Source organism: Musa acuminata, chromosome BXJ1-2 (genome assembly GCF_036884655.1).
Source record: "Musa acuminata AAA Group cultivar baxijiao chromosome BXJ1-2, Cavendish_Baxijiao_AAA, whole genome shotgun sequence".
NCBI lineage: Eukaryota > Viridiplantae > Streptophyta > Magnoliopsida > Zingiberales > Musaceae > Musa > Musa acuminata.
In genome coordinates, this window is record NC_088328.1 from 32,455,485 (window position 1) to 32,475,912 (window position 20,428).

Here is a 20,428-nt window from a genome sequence, read left to right on the forward strand (position 1 = left end):
TTATTAAAACTTGTGGGAAATGTGAGTTGGTGAGAGAATGTACAAAAGTTATGGTCCTAAATTTGGGAACCACCAGAGGGCCCAATTGCAATGGCATCGACTTAAGTTGATTCCTTTAATTATGTGTATAGATTCCTCTAAAGCGATTGTTTTTTTATATTTGCTCTCCTAAATTTAAGATTGATGTATAGCTGCCTACGAAACTTAAAAACACTAAAATATATCATTGTAGTAAATTAGTTTCAAGTTGTTTGACATCGAAAAAGTATGAAGGATCAAACAATTACCAAAAGTAATTAGGGATGTTTTAGGTAAACTAAAATTTCAATATCTTTAAATTCATTAATAATCATGATTAACAGCAGCAATTACCAAAATTTTCAATATATATATATATATAATATTTAAATAGTCATATATATTATATATATATTTATATATATATATATAAATATATATAATTGAAAACATTTGGTTGGTGAAGCATCGCAACAAAGTACGTGCACATCGGCTTGCTCAACATGGTATATAAGGTCACCTGACCTCGTCCCCCTTTCGAGGAAGAACCGTTCTTTTAGTTCTCCCTCGCAACCTCCCTCCGCAGAGTCATCTTATTGCCTCTTCTTCGTAGAAGAATGGCGACCATGGAGAGCTTGATCGGCCTCGTTAACCGGATCCAGAGGGCCTGCACCGTCCTTGGCGATCACGGCGGCGAGGGATCGTTGTGGGAAGCCCTCCCCTCGGTCGCCGTCGTCGGAGGACAGGTACGTCTCCCTCCCCCCTTCTTCTGTTTTCCTGGACCACGTGAAATCTTGCGGTCTTTCCTAATTTGCTCCCCCTCTTTGGATCTCAGAGCTCGGGGAAGTCGTCCGTGCTGGAGAGCGTCGTCGGAAGGGACTTCTTGCCTCGTGGATCCGGTATTCCGATAGGGAAACGGGACCTTTGCATTCTCCCCCTCTCGGTGTCAATCTTTCCTCATTGGCATCTGATCATGTGTTTGATTGGAAATGTATGATAGGTATCGTGACAAGGCGGCCGTTGGTCTTGCAACTTCACAAGACCGACGCGGGAACCGAGTATGCAGAGTTCCTTCATGCCCCCAGAAAGAAGCTTACTGATTTTGGTAAGATATTATTGGTCTTAACCTATTATTCTAATCCTTGTTGCGGCAATCTACGTCATATTTAACTTGCAAACATTTCTGTTCATTAGGGTGTTGTATTGCTTAGGTTTTTCAAATTTTCTTTCTTTGAGTTCCTTTGGTAAAATATCTGATACCGTTTTACTGATTTATGCCTTCTTTTTTCTCCTTACTTGAAGTAGATTGGAGGTTTTCTACCTTGCTGATAATTAGCCCGTAATTTGGCGAAAATTTGATATTAATGAACCTCAATGCCTTGTGAAACAACTAATGTTTGGCAGGTTGGCGTTTGACCCTACCATTCAATGGTTTTTATTTAGTGTATGTTTTTTGGTGCTGAAGTATTTGCAAGATTTAATGTCCTTTTCTTAATTTATGAAGACAATTTTTTTAGTAAAATTTATGTAGACGATCAGATTCAAAGTTCCTCTGCTCTTCTTCTTTCCTTGTTAAAGCACCACATGACTGCATGATAGCTAGCCTGGATGCTTCTTTTCTCTCTTTCAATGGTTTTGTGGATTTCATGTTTGTTTTGTCCATGATAATATTCAGAAGACCATATTGGCTTTATTTAGGTCCCAATTTATTTAGTTTACTTGACTCCACTGAAGCCAGCATGTAACGAAGATATTCTTTTCTCTTGTAACTTCCACACATATCCTTTTCCTAATCCTATGGTAGTTTTGTGTTAATTTATGTCAGAAGTGCCTCAAGTCCCATTCCATGAATATATTGGTCAACAATATTCCTAAATATGTTTATTTTTTTCTCTTTTGGTTGTTAGGCACCTTCATACACATATTCTTGATATTAGCTATATGCACATAGACGTCTTGTTCATTTTCTGTTATATTTTCTGTAAGTTTTCTAATTCTTTCTCTTGAGAACTCAGGTGCACTTACAAGAATTTTGATCTATCCTTCTTCAGTTTAGTTATGTGCTAGAAATCAAGGCTGTTAAAGTATATTCCAAATCATGTGCATGTGCAGCTGCTGTGAGGAAGGAGATTCAGGATGAGACTGATCGCATAACAGGAAAATCAAAACAAATATCCAATGTCCCAATCCATTTGAGCATTTATTCACCCCATGGTAAGTGCATATAGTTGATCGTGTATCAACATAAACTTATATAAAATTCCTTCTTTTAAATTCCCTATATTCTTTTTCATTTTTTCTCCTTACCTCTTTACTTTCTGTGGCATGAAAGTAGATATTCTGTTATTGCTGTTAGCTTTGTTTTCTATAAAGTAATTTACCGTATCTTTTCTACCTTGTTACACTTAGAAGAAATATGTATCAACAGAAGTTGAGCACTGGAGTACTCATGTTTAATTGGTGCATTATAGAAAAGTATCTTTATGTATTTGTAAACATAAGAAATTTAGGATGGAACTGTTTATGTATTTGTAAAGAAGTATGTAAGCAATCATTTCCAATTTTCCAATTGAGCATTTATTCTCCATGTCATTTCTCGTATTCCATTTGGTGAATAGCTTATCTATTTGTCAATAATGAATATGAGTCAATTTCTTATCCTTTTTTACTTCAAACTTCAACAGTTGCTTATCATTAATTTTGGGTAGATGTAACCTTGTAAGATAGTGGATACTTAATATAATGCATTATCTACATAATCTTAAATCTCATCAAGAAATTATTCATCAATTGTTTGAGTAAAGATAAATTTTATTACTAGGGTTTGCTAGAGGGAAAACTAATTTAATTGTGTGAACCTTAATAATATAAACATAATGTAGGTTTTTCTAAATCTATCTTGATTGGACCAAGGTGTTGTCACTCTTAAGTCAATATCATTCTTTTCTTGAGGTGGCAAACATCATTCAAACTTTAGATCTTGGTGATTCAAATGGACCTTGCCTTGTAAATAAAAGAAAAAAAAAAGAAATAGTAATAGTGAGTGGTGGCTCTCGAGTTCATAATAATATAGACCTGCTGACATTCTGTGTCAGAGTTTCAGTGCCTATCTACAAAACCTTTCTCTTAGATTCCTTCAAGCACATATTCAGCTCTTAGCGTCTGGTCAAGACTGTCACTCCATCCCTCCCTCCACCCCTTGTCTCTGTCATATTCTCACAGAAAGAAAGAGATTAAGAGAGAGAGAGAGAAAGAGAGAGAGAGTTAATTATATTGTTTAATCATTAAAATGTTGACATCATGATGATTTATGGGTCAGGCTACCTTGTAATCTTCCTTAAGTTTCATTTATATAAACGCTTGGAGTTATACTTATCTGCAACTTTATGTTCTTCATCTGTCATAGAAAAAGCTTTGAACAAAAATTGGAGTTTTCCTATTTTTGTGTATTGTCTGATTTCTTCTAAAGACTCATCATTTGCAATTTATATGGGCCACAGTATATGAGTAATTGAATAAGGCGACGAAGTTCTTCAAATGACTAGGACTTGATAGTCCAAGAGCACTTAGGAGAATTGTCCAAATGATATATGATTTTCTTTTTCAATATATCATGTTCATTTTTTTTTTTTCATGCATGCAAACAACCTATTTCAATGTATCAACAATTATTATTTCGATGTGCTCCCACTGTTTCACTAGTGGAGCCAAATTTCATCATCCTTATCATAGAAACCTGTCTCTATGTTATATTCTAGATAGTATCTGGTGTATGATATAAATTAACAATGGCGACAGTTTCTTGCATGCATATTTCTTCTTACAAACAGTTCAAATATTTCAGATCACTTTTTTTTTGTTTCTCAAGATTTATACATGTTGATCAGCATACATGCTTTTGCAAAGATTTTTTTAGAAATTGTCAAAAGCAGGAAAAGAAACTTACAAATTATCAGTTGATGGTTTTGCTATTCTCTTTGTTTTTTAGCAAACTAAACAGCTTTAGAGTTTTCCTGGCTAACATCATATATTTTACAGTTGTTAACTTAACACTCATAGATCTTCCTGGATTGACAAAGGTTGCAGTAGGTAAGGATCTCAGGAGCAGAAGATTGATGCTTTTGTTCTTTGAAGTTTCTCATACATATGGCCTTTGCAGAGGACCAACCTGAATCAATTGTTCAAGATATTGAAAATATGGTCCGGTCATATGTTGAAAAGGTAAACTGCATATTAGTATGTTTTTATTCTTGGTTTCTTTAAACTATTCTATAGCACTGTTAGGAATAGCCACTTCAGCTGGGATTTCTCTTTTTCAGGGAAATATCTACCAACGTTTGAATCTAACTAGAACTCAGGATATTATTCTAAAAATATTGGAGAAATGTGTTGCATCCATTTTGGTTCATAAAGGCCTTTTAATTATAATATTAGAGGATGAAAACTGTAGAAACTGAAATATCTCTCAAACTAAAGCATTAGGGAGGTGTTCCCAGACCCATCTATCCAGGCTGTACAGATTTACGGTCTGTGAGGATAATGTGCTTGGGAATCCAATCAGGGTTGTTGACTCCTGTTCTACTAAATAAAAAAGTTATTGGATTCTAGTTCATCTCGTTTGTCTTCTTTGATGTGATCTTAGTGGGCATAGGATTCTCATGAGCCCTCTGAATGGTTGTGTTTGTTGGATTCTTCCTGGAGATTGACTTTATACCACTCTTATTTAATGTAGCAATCTTGCTTTTGGCACACTGATTGAATGATACTCACAGAGGGATGGTGCTCTGTAACATGCTGCATGGGCAAGGTTCTCATAAACATGCATTGGGCCTTCTTTCTGATACAGTCACACTTTGATACCTTAGTATCTTTGGATCCCGTAGTGTGATGTTGTGCATATGCATTGCATACCATCCAATTTACAGACCACAAGCCTGGGTACTGAATCATTTCATGCATGTTACAAAATTCTTATCCAGACTATGCCAAGATCTTAAAAGATCATCTACAGTCTGAGCTTAGGCCAATATAATTAGTGTTTTGCAAGATTGAGCTCAGTAACTTGGACACTTGTCCTGCTCCATCAGTTAGTTGGCATGGTTCTGATATGCCAAAAAGGGAATTTTTGTTTGTCATGAGGCTTTGTTCAATGATATGCTATTTTTCCCACCAATATTTTACCTATTTTTGTTGATTTGAATTTCATTTCCTTGTACTTGTTTCTTCGTCAACTTGTTTGTTTATGGTTTCTTATAAAGTTCTGGTTGTGTATTTGTTATTATCGTTTAATTCTAACAAGCAAGGTGCTTAAATTCTTCTTTGCTAATGGTTTCTGCTCAATTCTAGCCCAATTGTATCATACTAGCCATTTCTCCTGCTAATCAAGACATTGCTACTTCAGATGCTATAAAGCTTGGAAGGGAAGTCGATCCAGCAGGTAGAAATTTTATTTATTTATTGGACACAAAAGGGTTGGGAAAGACCATGTATTTATACTCTTCTTGCTCATTTTGTGTTTGTGATGCAAACTTTCTCCCACCCCTTCATCATGCTTGTTACTGCTATTTCCCACTTGGTTTATGTAGTAGAATTTCTTTCTTTGATTAAACCTTACAATATTTTTCTCACAGTCATATGCCAACAAGGGTCATTGTATATGTTTGTACAGGTGAGAGAACCTTTGGTGTCCTAACAAAGCTTGATTTGATGGATAAGGGTACAAATGCTCTGGATGTAGGATCACCATACTTAATATTTCTATCTGCTATAGTGCATATGAGTTAAGAATGTGATCTATAAATGTGGAGCATTCTCTGTATGTACTCTAGGTGCTTGAAGGAAGATCATACCGTTTACAACATCCTTGGGTAGGAATTGTCAATCGCTCACAAGCTGATATTAACAAGAATGTTGACATGATTGCTGCACGGCGCAAGGAACAAGAGTACTTTGCAACAAGCCCTGATTATGGACATCTGGCCCACAAAATGGGTTCAGAGTATCTTGCAAAGCTATTATCGCAGGTGAGCATTCTGTTTCATTTTTCTTCATTTTGGTCTATTTTCACAACAAAATTGGCACTGAAATTATATCATATCCTTTTTCTAGCATCTGGAGTCTGTGATACGAGCACGCATACCAAGCATAATAGCTTTAATTAATAAAACAATCAGTGAGCTTGATGCAGAGTTGGATCGGCTTGGGAGACCCATTGGAGTTGATTCAGGGGTAAAGTAGAAAACTTCTTATTAGATTGTGAAGTGTGGAGTTGTCACATGTATATAACTCTATGGCTTGCAGGCACAACTATACACAATATTAGAGATGTGTCGTGCGTTTGATCGCATCTTCAAAGAGCATCTGGATGGAGGGTAAGCACAAACTCCTTTAACTTAGAACGTAGTTCGATAGCTATGCATGTTATTGCAAAATGAGAACTTGCTTGAGGCTGTTCATGCAAGAACATGATTCTGGCTCCAGTATCTGTTTAAAAGTTCAATTTTAAAGATCATGAGCCTGACCCTTTTCAAATGCAAATGAAGTCCTTATAATTCACAGTTATATCTTGCTAATACTTTTAAAGTGATCATATAAAATAAAAAAATATCAGCTTAATCTCGTTCCTGTTGAAGTGCAGCATGTTCAAACATTTTGATTTGGCTTAATAAAGAGGTGGATGAGTTGCATGATAATTGATATACTGATTTTTTGTACTTTACAGTCGATTTCATTTCTAGTGGACAACTGTTTTTAGCTTCTTGACATGATTCTATGCAATTTAGGACATTTTTTAGATCATATTCTTATTTATTCAACTTTAGGCGGCCTGGTGGGGATCGCATATATGGAGTTTTTGACAACCAACTTCCAGCAGCTTTGAAAAAGCTCCCATTTGATAGACATCTATCTTTACACAATGTACGGAAAGTTATTTCTGAAGCAGACGGTTATCAACCCCATTTAATTGCTCCAGAACAAGGGTATAGGAGGCTCATAGATAGCTCCTTGAGCTATTTCAAGGGTCCAGCCGAAGCCTCAGTTGATGCTGTAATACTTCTTCACCTGAGATTCTGATCTACTAGTCTTTTTTGTTTATCATGTCATGGTTGTGCATTATAAATGAGCATCCTGTGATCTGTTTTAGGATGTGTGACTTTATTAAGAAATCACTTCTCTTCTTTTACTAGACAATACGGCAGCCATAACATACCACTGATACAGACATGCTTACCTTTACGTATGCCTTTGTTATGTGAACATTCGAAGATATAAAAATGATTCTAAGGTGCTGCTTGAGATGTGGATATGAAGCATTCACAATGGACCGAGACTGAGAATATTTACCCAGGAAAAACAAATGCTGTGTTAGGGCTACTTGGGATCTAAACATGCTACTTTGACATTTTATGGCTCCCATTTTGACTTGTGATACTGCCAAATAGAGGTAAATGGTGGGAAATATGCATGTGTCTGAATCCGAGCAACTGGAACCCTATATCTTGTTGTGGATTTTGTTTTTATTGTTGTTGTTATGAAAGAGCACTTCAAACATCAAAAAAACCAAAATGTTGCTGGAAAAAAAAAAGTATAAGTAGAAGTTTTAAAGGTATTTAGGGAGTTCTCTAGCTTGACCAGACAACATTATACTAGATAACTTTCAAGCATTCTTTGCTTGCTAAATCTTTATAATTGTTACCCCTTGTTGAAAAGATGAACTTTATTCCATTATACATTACAGTGTCAAAGGTTTTCCTAAACTTTGTTTCTGTCAAACTATCAGTGAGCTAATTTCTGCCATGCTTCACCTCAAGCAGATTGATAATGTTATAAATATTGTAATTTTCTTTATTTTGCATTTGATATGTTACATTGATTCATTTGCTTAACATGATAAGAACACTTTATGACATTCGTTTTATTTCAACAAAGTCTCATCAAATTAATTGTCTGTATATTTCCAGGTGCACTTTGTCTTGAAAGATCTTGTTCGAAAGTCTATTGGTGAAACAGAGGTTAGAATTTTTCTATAAAATTGTACTTGCAATTTATTGCACTAAAAGTTTAGGACAACATCTATATTGTTTAATATTTAACCATCAGTATTGGCTGCCGAATCCCTTTCTAAGTTGTTATCACCATATGAGAATGTTTCACTAAGACATTAATAAAAAGTTCAAGTAGATGCATAATTAAGTTCAATATGTGTAACAATCAATTAGAGAGACTATTCTTCTTATGATTATCCTTAGTGGGTTACAAATGCATATGACTACAACAACAATAGTCACGGTGGTCAATACTGTTACACTGGAATTGGTTAAAACACTTCGGCATTCTATTGAACCTTTTAATAGACAAATGCAATTTTATAGGAAATGGAGGATTTCAAATGTTATGAAATATTCTCTTTTGTTCTTACTAATTAATACCCACTACAAAATCGACTATGAAAATGCAGAAACACATGATGCTTAAGGATCAAACATCCTAGTGAGGATTAAACTTATAGAGTTCTCTTTATAGCATACATGGAATTATATTTCTATAAGGATAGTCTCTTTGTTGCCCAGAAACATTGTTCAAGGTTTCCCTTGAGCCTTGTAGGCTTTATAGTGATGGTTCACTTTTCAGACAAACAAAATTATGATGCCATTATCATTTCAAGGTTTCCCAGAATAATTTTCTCTTCTCAAAAAATGAAGAAATTATCTAGGTAATGAAGCCATTTAGTTTTTAGATTCCTGTGTCCTGATGTTATGCACATGCACTATCTCTGTAGGTTTTAGATTTTCATCGTATGTTCTCTTTTGCTTGTTTTTTGTATAGATAGTGTATTCTTTAGTAATTAAATTCTTTATGAGAACTTTCTTATTCGTTAGATTTTGTCTTTTACAATCTAAAACATTGCTTATGTTCTGGATAAAACAACTAATCAGTCTACAGCTGAGATACCCATAGCTTCGTTTCGTTGCATCAACTTGAAATAACTTTAAGCCCCTTGCCACCTATTAATGATGGTGCTGTTGCATTTGGTAGGAATTGAAGCGCCTCCCAACGCTTCAAGCTGACATATCAGCTGCGGCAAATGAAGCATTGGAAAGATTCAGAGATGACAGTCGGAAAACAGTTCTTCGGCTAGTAGATATGGAAGCCAGCTACCTTACAGTGGAATTCTTCCGCAAGCTTTCACATGAACCTGAGAAAGGTTCCAATCCCACTTCTACTCCAGCAACAGATCGATATGGTGACAACCACCTAAGGAAGATTGGTATGTAGATTTTTACTTCAAATTGTTCTTCAGCATGCATGTTTTTGTTTTCAATTAATTTTTTAAGTTATTAGAATTTAGACAGCATTGTCATCGTCATCATCATTATCCTTCTTGGTTAAGTCCTCTCCCAGATGTATGGGGCTGACTGTAAATTAATTGAAAAAAGATACAATAGAAGAGTAGACAAAAATGTAGTAACTTTTATCCAGATGATGTGAACCCTTTAAAACCAGTGTTTGATTCCTGACCAAGAGAAATCTAGGTAAAAGGGAGACTTGTACAAGTAAATACTAGTTGGAAGGCAAAAAAGATTGATTAGACAAGTTTAACTTTGAACTTATGGAACTAGGAAGCAAAGTATGCAAATACCCCCAGAAGTAGAATCTGAATGAACAGGATTATGTAATTTGGCTAGGCCAATTGCTAATTTTTCTCTATAGCTCGAGAGCAACATACTTTACCATATAGTTGTCTTTTATTATGTTAATTTTTTTGAAGAGCCCACTTTTTCAGTACTAAAATGTTGGATTAAGAGCTACTGCCAATGCTATATTTTATCACAAATTATGATATGCACGTTATTGCAATGTATATCTCATAAATATATCCTTTTAGGTTCCAATGTGTCAGCTTATGTTGGTATGGTATGTGATACACTGAAGAATACTATACCAAAGGCAATTGTTCATAGTCAAGTCCGAGAGGCAAAGCGATCACTGCTTAATCATTTCTATGCCCAAGTTGGCAGTAGGGAGGTAATTCTTCCTGCAGTGATTCTTTATGGGAATGTTTGTTTGAGCTGCCACATGATTTCTTGTGCAGAAAAATTAACCCACTTAGCTAGTTCACATCTGGTAGACTTCCCAAAATGATTATTTAATTATTTCATTCTGACTGAATCTACTGCTGTTCAAAATGCATTTGCTCTCTCTCTCTCTCTCTCTCTCTCTCTATGTTGCACCTGACTTTTTTGCAGCACGATTTCTTTTTTCTATAGAAAATGTTTCAACAGTGAGATATTTTCATGAACATTCTGTGTGTTGCACAGACAAAGGAGCATTTCTTACTTTCAGTAAAGGACATGAGAAATTTGATAGTTAGAAGTTATAACACTAGTGCCTGGTTTCAATTGCCCATGCCATGACATGCTGCCCATTCCATCTTTCCAATGAGGTAATGGCATGTCACAAGGATGATTGCCACCTGCCATGTTCATATAAAAATCAGGTGTGTACATGGGGGATCATGACATGCATGATCGTAGCATGATGGGCCATGACACCAGAGAGAACTTCACCATACTCGTCCAATGTGAAATTAATTATGAAATGACCATACTGGTCCAGGCACTATCATAGCATGGTGCAGCACAAGAGCACACAGAATTTTACCATAGGGAAGATATTGCTCCTTGCTTTGTTCAATAAAGCATCATTTCCGAGATTCTTTATGATCGTATACAGAGGAACTTTCAAATTAAAGTAACTTACTTGTTCTAAACCATGCGTTTAAAGCATTTTAATTCTTTTACATGTATTCTCAAATTGCTTGTAGCATCTTCCTTCATCTTGTTTGTTTCTTAAAATTATTTCTAACCTGTAAAGAATGATCTTTAGATTGGTCTTTTGTGTTTGTAGATTAAATAGTGATGGTAGATTATTCCTTTTGCCATATGTATGGAACATTAATCTTTGACTTCCATTTTAACAAATCGTGCTAAACTTTATGTAGTCTGACATGTTCCTGTCATCTTTGGTCCTTCCACTGTTCAATTTGCTTCCACTTCAGGATGAAGCGCTAGGATGAAAGAAAAGAAAAGCATTAAATCATTAGACAGTTGAAGAAGAACAATGTTGCACCTAACTTTTTGATCTCCATCGTGCTTGCGTTTGGAAATAGACTAACGGGAACGAATGAATAGGTGACAGATTTTGTAGTTAAGAGCAGAAAAGTAGTCTCTGTTGCTAGGAATAAACAAGATATCACTTCTTAGGAGCTTCCAAGAAAAAAATTAATGGGTCATTTTCCTGCTTACAAATTTGTGGTGAAGCCTGATAGAAGCATGTTGTTGAATTGCTTTTCCCCCTTGTGAACTGCAGAAGAAGCAGCTTGGCGCTATGTTGGATGAGGATCCAACTCTCATGGAGAAGAGAGATGCCATAGCTAAGCGACTTCAATTATACACTTCTGCAAGAGATGAAATTGATTCGGTCGCATGGAAATGACCGTCACAAAATGGGTAGTCTGGACTCTGGAATACATCATGCAACAAAAGACAATGACCATCATAAGTCTTCTTTTTTTTTTTTTTTTTGCAGTCTCACGGGGCTTGATGAGCATATGCAGAATAGGCATTATGAAGTAAAAAAGAATGCAGGCTATTCTTCTTTTGTCCTCAATTCTTTCTTGTACTGTTGATTTGTGATCTTACTGCTATTCTTTTATGCAGAAAGATCTTTTACTTCTCGATTGATTAGTTATTTATTTGATCAGTTTTGTTCACAATAAAGCAGAAAAAAAAGAGGTTATCTGCAGATCTAGTCATGGTATTCTAAAACAGTTTTGATTGTTTCTGTTTGGAATTTTGGTTTAGATGCAGTGTTAGACAGAGTGAAGTTGGTGGCTACCGTGGGAAGTGAATGCAAAACAGTTGTGCTTCTATTGTAAGAGTGAGGGACAACTCGTCCAAAGAACAGGGATGACCTGATCACTACAGTTTGTTTCATATCCTGTGTTTGGGTAATGTCTTTTGACAGGTGAAGGACCTCTCTCTCTCTCTCTCTCTCTCTATATATATATATATATATATATATATATTGAAGGCTTTTCCTCTCAAGTTAGGGATTGTGATTCTATGCTAAAACTTGTAGTCATATTTGCTTAAAACATGAGGGAGATAACTAGGTGGAGGCTAACTGTACAAGGATAATTTTATCTTTTAGAAAATAAAAAAAATATGTCATATGTATAAAATTAAAAGGGATACTCTATGGGTAAAAATAAAATTTTGAATTTTTTAATTTAATAATATATATATATATATATATATATGTATATATGTATATATGTGTGTGTATATATTGTGCAATGGTACCTAATTCTGTGATAAATGGACTACAGATTTGGACGGACTACACTTTGGGACCCACTTCCGCTATGAGTCGACGACCACATGCTCCCATCGTAACCGCGCTGCGCTGGCTGATAAAAATCTGGGTGGGACTCAGACCCACTCGCCAACCCGAACCAGCGAAAGTGTAACAACGGCGGACGCCGCACGGTCTTCGAGTTTAGACACCAGCCCAAAAAAAAATAAAGAGTACAAAAATACACTTGGTTTCCTTTCCCTCTCCGTGGCGGTGTCGTCATCGTAATTCGCACCGCCCTTCTGCTCTCCTCCCTCCTCTCCTCACCCATCTCAAATTTAGGGTTTCGTTTCTTCTTATTCTTCCTCGCTCGAATCTCTTTCCCGCCACCCCCCCTCCCTCCAACAGGATCGAGGCGGAGGAGCAACGGAAGCGCAGATGGCGAGCGGCGGCGGGAGTTCGCTGGTGCCGGTGTTGCCGCCGTTCCTGACCAAGTGCTACGACATGGTCGACGATCCGTCGACCGACGACACGGTCTCCTGGAGCAAGACGAGCAACAGCTTCGTGATCTGGGACCCCCACGCCTTCTCCCAGGACCTTCTCCCCAAGTACTTCAAGCACAGCAATTTATCGAGCTTCGTCCGCCAGCTCAATACCTACGTGAGTCCCTCGCCATGACCCCTTTCCCTCCCTCCTCTTGTCCTTTTCTTCTTCTTTCTCGTTTCTTGGATTGTTTTCCGCGCATCATTTAGGTTGGGCATGCTCTTGCAATTCTTCTTCTTGATTTCTTTACCGAATTTAAGACGCCATGGATCGTAGTTGAACAGCATACGCGGTGTGTTGTGCTCAAATTGGGGGTTCCATTTACGCTGATGCTTTACTTGCTTATTAAGTCCTATTAGGAGACCGCACGATTCCTTTGTTTTCTGGTGTATTATTGAGATCTGACGGCTTTACTTTATCGTGATACGATGATATGTAGAGCTGAATGTGATCCATGATTATTGCGGAGTTCCTATTAGCTTATTTTTAGTGTATTGTTTTAAGAAGAAGAAGAAAAAAAAGGGGGGGTTGGTTTCTTGATTCAGTTGTAGGTCTTGGTGTTTTGTTCTTGAATTCAACCGATCCGGATGATACTTACCTCAGGTGTTTAAATCATCTGCGGATTGAGATGTTCTTTCAGAATCCCCTTCCTCTTTCTGGGTTTATATCTTAAGTGAATGTAAAGGTTTGTCTCAGTATGGTTATGATATATCTTCATGTTCAGCAGTCGATAGTGGAAGATTTGTGATAGCTTGGAATAGTGTGTTCTTGTAAAATTCAGTAACAAGAACTTGTGGTGTTGAAATTATTCGACTTACAGAAAATAGTAACTTGTTGCTAAAAATTGTTACTCTATCTCTATCCGCATTAATAAATAAACCAGATCAGACAATAATGCTAAATGCACAATAGTTTCATTAGTTAGTAGGTATGTTCTGTGTATTTTTTTTTCTTTTAATTTTACTTGGGAATTGGTGCAAGACAGTCAACTTATCTGTGAGCGACTGCAAGTTGATAAGCTTATTGATCTTGTGAAATATAATGTTCCATTGCTTCCTTCATGCTATTATCATGTTTTTGGCATAGTTAATTTTGAGAAGTTCAAATAGATGACACACATAAAAGTGATGGGTTGTAAAAGAAAGATATGCATTTAAATAAACACAAACACCAGCATATGATATTTACTATGTCATCGTAATAAATAATCAGTTGCACAGTGAGAACTCATCCTACACCATCGTATATTTAGTTGAAATAAACCACAATCTTTTTATTTGTGACCGGCAAACATGATATGTTTATTTTAGCATAGCAGTACTTCACATTTTTAGATTGCAATAGCTTAACAAGTGTTTTTCACATTATGCCATTCTATCTATCTCGACCAGGGATTCCACAAAGTTGACCCTGATAGATGGGAGTTCGCTAATGAAGGATTTCTAAGAGGTCAAAAACATTTGCTGAAGACTATTACAAGAAGAAAGCCGGCACATAATAATATTGTTCCTCCGCAGCAGCAGCCCCATCCGAAAACTGAATCGATAAATGGAGTCATCGAGGTTGGGAACTTTGGGTTCGAGGAGGAAATTGAAATTCTCAAGAGGGATAAGAATGCCCTCATGCAGGAGCTAATAAAAGTGAGGCAGCACCAGCAGAACTCTGAACTTGAACTACATAGCTTGGTCCGACGAATTCGCTGCATGGAACAAAAGCAGCTAGAAATGATGTCGCTTCTAGCTATGGTCGTTCAAACCCCTAATTTTATAGCACAACTAGTTCAGCAAAACGTCAATGACAGGTGGAGTAACATAAACAAAAGAAGAAGGCAGCTTCCTCCACCAGAACACAATGTTTTAGAGGGTGCAGAAGCAGTTTCCGATGGGCAAATGATCAAATACCAGCCTTTTGCCCCAGAAATCATGAAATCATCCTTTTTGCCTGTAGCGAATTCAAAAGAATCAGGCAGTGTGTTCAACGATTTGCACTCAAATGGAGTTAGCATGACGGTCGGAGATGATCTCGCTTTGCCCTTCCAAGAAAATGGGTCTCTAACAAATCTGGAAGATCTGGAGCAACTTTTAGCCAGTTCGGCAGGGGAGAACAGTGAGCAAATCGAACCTGGAGCTTTAGCAGAGTATATGAGGAGCCTTGATTTTACTGAACAGGAGACTGATGGATGCATGGGAAATCTAATATCGGAAAAAGGCAGCAACAACATGGTTGTATGGTAGTACTTCATGTTTGCAGCTACTCAGGTTTTGTGGTTCTACTTTTGCTCTTGTCTCTACAGTTTCCAATTACCGCAGATTATTTCTAATACTTACAGTTAAAACCAAACAGTACATATTACATCTTATGTCTACTGTTGACTTAGACATGATTTCCTAGTTGGAATGACTAATACATTCAAAGCATTCATATCAACCTAACCTTTGTTCATTCTGCTTGCTTATCTATCCTAAGACATTGATTTTTATTTTTATAGTTTTTCTGCAATACTCGGTTCACTTCTCCAATAGTGGTGTTTGAAATAATTACTGATTTCAGCTTCCTTGCTGATGTTGATCCGAAAGGGTTAAGTATTAAAAGATCCTAGCAGTGTTAATTACTTATTTCAGTTCTTCCATGTTGATGCTACTTAGAAAAGGCTTAGATAGATTATTTGACTTTTTAATAATTTGGTATGGGACAAAAAAGTTTTTAGAAAGATGTAATGGACTTTGGAAATAATTTCTATTGGTTGGAAGTCAATAACGAAGTAAACGATGGAGAGTCGTAATGTCTTTTCCTATCATGATTATGACTCGAGGGGATGGGATTAATAGTACACTTATTCATGGGGGCAAGCAAGGCTTGAACGGTGTTGACGACGGATTACAAAGCCTGGAATAACGTCGAGGTGATATAGTATTATATAATTGAGTCCAATGGTTTGTTTTTGGCTCTCATGGATATTAGTTTTTGGTACGATGGAATAAAAAATATTTTTTTTTCTTTTGGGGTACGTACGAGATAGGCTTTGAAGAATGATCTAATTACATATTATCTTATGTAATTAGTTACCTTTAGTATTTTGATCCTTATATTTTAAAAAATTATATCGATATCTCTATAATTATTAAAGTGAAACATCTAGGTCAATTTATCTTAATGACGTCGGTTTTACTAACAAAAATACAAAAATAAAAAAAAATAAAAATAATTTTAATGTTCTAGTTGATGGTGGCAAGCGACGTCGGTGGTGGTAAACGATGATGCCGCTTGAACAGCGGGTGATTGTTGTGAATAAGGAGAACGACGACGAGATGTGAGAGTCGCTCTGCATCTACATCAACGCCAACGTAGTTATCGAACGACATCGCTCTACATCTGCATTGGCTTTGATGCAAATAACAAGCGACTCTCACCTTTTGTTGTCACTCTCATCATCCGTAACAGCCACTCACGACCTCTTAGTGGTGTTGTCGTCTATCACCACTGACGTTGTCCGCTTTCACCAACTGAAACATTAAAATTATTTTTTTACCCTTTATTTTTATGTTTTCATTAGAAAGCCAACAACGTTGGGATAAATGGACCTAGGTGTTTCATTTTCATAACTATAAGAATGCCAATGTAAATTTTTAAAATATAAGGACCGAAATATTAAAGGTAACTAACTACATGAGGTAAGAGCAATCTATAATTGTCCCTCGAATAAAAAACCAAATTGGTCCGGCTTAATGAGTTGGGTTAATTTAGGGGAAGTCCATTTGGACAGTTCAATTTGTACTAAACGAAACCAAGGATTCAAAGATAGAAATATCTTTATATGTCCCTTCAAATCTCGGAAATAACATATTCCTCCAAATATTAACATCCTTCCCATGCATTCCTCCCTTTAAAATCTATCCAAAAACTCAAATCGTATAATTAAAATTATTTAATTTGAATTAAAAAGATATTTATTTGTATAAATTATTTCTAATATTTATAATTCGCATAAGCTTTTAAGCTAATTTTAAATTTAGAGGAATAACTATTGAAATCATATATTTTAGGTCGCATATAATTATAATCGGTATGAATTTATCTATACATATATTTTAACTTCATTAGTTATTCTACCATCAAAATTGGACCTTGGATCGGACCCTGATTGAACTAACCGATCGAGCCATATGGGTCGGATGTAGATTGCTCCGACTCGATTACTGCCTCCGTGTTAGTCTCTCTCTGGTGCACTTCCTCGTTGCTCTATGCCCACCCGTTTCTTGCGACTGCGATCACCATCGTCCCGAGTTCCTTCGGTCCCTTCCCCTTCTCCTCTTCCTCACTCCATCCGATCGAGTTCCTTCGTCGATGCCCATTAGATCCGATGACAAGGAGTTCTCCTTTGACCTTCTCGTCGGCAACGAGCACAGCATTCTCCCACGACTTGATTTCGAATAGCGTCGTTGAAGGCAGAAGCCCGAGGCCTTTAAGAAGAACAAGTAAAAGAATGCGATGGATAGGGCGACGTCGGAGGATTCGAGTTTAGGCAATGGTAAGTTGTCGTTAATTGGGAATCGACACTGCTAGGATGGGATCGGGCATCGGATCTCGGAGAACAGATCGATGATGGAGCCAGAGAGCGAGAATTCGTTGGTCAACTGTGTCTCTTTTGCAGAATGGAGGCAAAGGAATATGACTGGTCCTGTAGCGGAGAAACCAATTTTTCTGATACATGAGTTGATATGTTATTATTTTATATTAAGTTGTTGATATTTGTATATGTTTCATAAATATTAAAATTATTTTTATGATTTTTCAAAAATTTCTATCAACATGTGTGGATATTGATATATTTTTATTTTATATTTATTTTTATAGTATCTTACTATTTTGTGATAGATCTGAAGTTTAGGTGAAAGAGATTTTTTCATCAATTGTGGCCCTACCAAGAGATTTTTTTTTCGTCACTTGTGGTCTTACCAAGAAGATATAATTATTTTTCTAATAAAAATATTATTATAAAGATAAAAAAATTTGAATTCAAAAATTAAAAAATAATCTTCTATAAATTATGAATATTAAAATGATATTTTTTATATATTTAGAATATAATAATTTAATGGTGTTAGAGTAATGATTTTAAGAACCTATTAGAATATGAGATCCTACGAATAGAATATTAGATGACTTAATTAAATATAAAAAATTATATTACTAAGTCAAAAATAAATTTAATTTAACTTAAAAACATTTTGATATAAATATGTGAATTTCTTCTCTTATTATTAGTTTGAGCTCGTTGATTGACTAAATCAAACATATTTGATTTATTCAAGTCGATTTAGAACGATTCCAGATCGATTTTATAAGAATTCAAGGTTAGTTTCGTCAAATTCTAATTAAATTTAGTTTGATTCAAATCGATTAAGTTATTCCAATTAAGGTTCTAGTTGATTAAGAATACTATGCTTATGGTCCGCAAGCTCATTGCAGTGTAAAACCACCACCAATGAACATAGTAATCATACATCAAATATAATTTTTCATAATGTTTTATCATACTATTTCTTAGATACATACCTCACATCAGTAAATATATAAATATAAATGAATGGTCATAATTAATTATATATCTCTATGGAGAGCAACATTATTCTACCTCCCCCCACCCCCTCCCAAAAGCAGCATTATTCAACCTCCCAAAATTAGCTAAATTATGAGCAAAAATATTGGAGTTTCTATTGATGTGCATCCATGGGATGACATGCATGTTAGAAGCAATATGGAACATGTGGAGATGCCATGGTGTGCTTGAGGGGCTAGAGATGGTGCTTTCGGAGTCGGAGCAGACTTTAAGCTCCCACTTTTTCCATTAGTGTAAGGGCGACGGTACAGTGAACAGGAGAACCCACCACCGATTGACAGCTCTGCCACCCGACAGATAGAGAGTATGAAAAACAAAGGAATTAGTATAACTGGCAAAAGCAAGCCATGGGCTGCTGCGGTTTGCGTTGTACAGCAAAACCGACCCTCCAACTTTGATTGCTCATTACTGCGCCGAAAGAGAATAATAATAATAATAATAATGATTTTTTATTATTTTATGATTAATAGGAGTACTTGGATTTTGTAGATTTCCTTTTGTTCATTCACAGTTGTGATCCATTACATTACAATAATAGAACATTCATCCATCCCCTCCAAACCCTACAGTGACTTGTATGAACAGATCTTTACTTATATTAATAGCATTCAAATATCATTTTGTTTTACTCTTTACCTTTCGTTGTATCATGAATCAAAATCATCATCGTATGCTTTTTAACACCATTAATAAATATTAGTTCCTAAGCTCCAACTAAAGGGGGCGTAGTAGGACTATATTGAACCACTCGCTAGACTATGAAAATTAGCTGATCTGACTAACCGTAATCGATCAAATGACTGATTGGGTCGCCGAACTGCCAATCTCGATCAAAACTTGACATATTACCACGATCTTGATCAAAACTCGACATATTACCCGTGCAAGTCACACTTAAAAAACAAAACGATTGGATTGGATTGGCTCCATACGGATATGTGAATCCGACCCAACGAAGATCATGAGCTTGGATTCATCAGAGAATTGGGGATCTGGAGATACCAGCCAAAGCTCTTGTTCTACCCCCCCCCCCATTAAATCTTCTGCATTGCAATCAGGTCCGACCCAGAATTATGATGCACTGGGCCTCTTTTAATGCTCAGACCCTAACTATTATGGTTGTTTGATTGATTTAAATCAGATCTGACTTTCAATAAATCCAGACCAAAAGGACTATTAGTTAGGTATGAATCCAACGTAAGATCGACAAAAGGTACAAAATTAGGCTTGTGCTAATTGATCAGGACTACTGTCGTTTATGATATCGCAAGGAACCTAATTTCATTATTTGTACTAATCTTTCTTTTCCACCGAAACCTAATCACTTAAATCATAACAAAAAGAGAAAAAACGTGGCATCATCATGTCAAAGCTATCTAAATCAACAACAAATCTCAAACAATTTTTTTTAAAAAAAAATGTCCTAAAAGCATATTCTAAATCAACATTCATTAAATTTTTCGGATTTTATTCATACCCCACAATAAACTAATAGTTTATTTTGTTCAATCCATTTTGTTCTCATCTTTGAGATTCTATTTCATGTAAAAATCTTGTGCTGTTAGAGCCATAATTTCTAAAGCCGTCCCACATGTGATGTGAGGGAATACACACTATTTGGTGGTATGACTTTGTCCCCAATTCCCCTCTCTGTTTCACCATACTTCAACGACGTCTATTTCCCTCCCGAAGGAATAGAAGAAAACAATTCCGTGAGGCTTCTTAAAGATATTGGTAGCCTCCATAAACATGCATTGTACAATTAGTCCATGACAATGGCATGTGATTTGAGTCCCACATTCTGCCTTGTTTGCCCCTCCCCCCTCCCCCCTCCCCCCTCCTGGAATCCGAATCCCCATTTAAAGCTGTGCACTCTTTTTGTCACCCTCT

At 36.2% G+C, this 20,428-nt stretch overlaps 2 protein-coding genes across 4 annotated transcripts; both read left to right on the forward strand.

Annotated features, from left to right (window-relative positions):
* The first annotated feature begins 531 nt into the window (after positions 1–531).
* LOC135610511 (phragmoplastin DRP1C-like) lies at positions 532–12,818 on the forward strand. Of its 3 annotated transcripts, none has more exons than XM_065105112.1 (17): positions 536–764; positions 854–917; positions 1,019–1,123; positions 2,131–2,232; positions 4,057–4,107; positions 4,178–4,239; positions 5,365–5,455; positions 5,687–5,751; positions 5,847–6,041; positions 6,127–6,246; positions 6,319–6,389; positions 6,840–7,065; positions 7,980–8,030; positions 9,055–9,286; positions 9,905–10,044; positions 11,389–12,045; positions 12,410–12,818. In XM_065105112.1, exons 1-16 carry the CDS (start codon positions 636–638, stop codon positions 11,512–11,514), a joined length of 1,830 nt encoding a protein of 609 aa, XP_064961184.1. In that variant the 5' UTR covers positions 536–635; the 3' UTR covers positions 11,515–12,045; positions 12,410–12,818. The 3 variants fall into 3 exon arrangements, with proteins under 3 accessions (XP_064961195.1, XP_064961184.1, XP_064961191.1); XM_065105119.1 differs by having other exon boundaries at positions 691–764; positions 2,070–2,232; XM_065105123.1 differs by lacking the exon at positions 9,905–10,044 and having other exon boundaries at positions 532–764.
* On the forward strand, positions 12,814–15,152 carry LOC135612164 (heat stress transcription factor A-1-like). Its single transcript, XM_065108046.1, has 2 exons — positions 12,814–13,035; positions 14,310–15,152. Exons 1-2 carry the CDS (start codon positions 12,814–12,816, stop codon positions 15,150–15,152), a joined length of 1,065 nt encoding a protein of 354 aa, XP_064964118.1.
* Positions 15,153–20,428: the final 5,276 nt, after the last annotated feature.

Coding starts and splice junctions, on each gene's coding strand:
- LOC135610511 (XM_065105112.1), top strand. CDS start 636: ATGGCGACCATGGAGAGCTTGATCGGCCTCGTTAACCGGATCCAGAGG. Junction 918..1,018: donor CTTCTTGCCTCGTGGATCCG/GTATTCCGATAG, acceptor AATGTATGATAG/GTATCGTGACAAGGCGGCCG. Junction 7,066..7,979: donor CCGAAGCCTCAGTTGATGCT/GTAATACTTCTT, acceptor GTATATTTCCAG/GTGCACTTTGTCTTGAAAGA.
- LOC135612164 (XM_065108046.1), top strand. CDS start 12,814: ATGGCGAGCGGCGGCGGGAGTTCGCTGGTGCCGGTGTTGCCGCCGTTC. Junction 13,036..14,309: donor TCCGCCAGCTCAATACCTAC/GTGAGTCCCTCG, acceptor TATCTCGACCAG/GGATTCCACAAAGTTGACCC.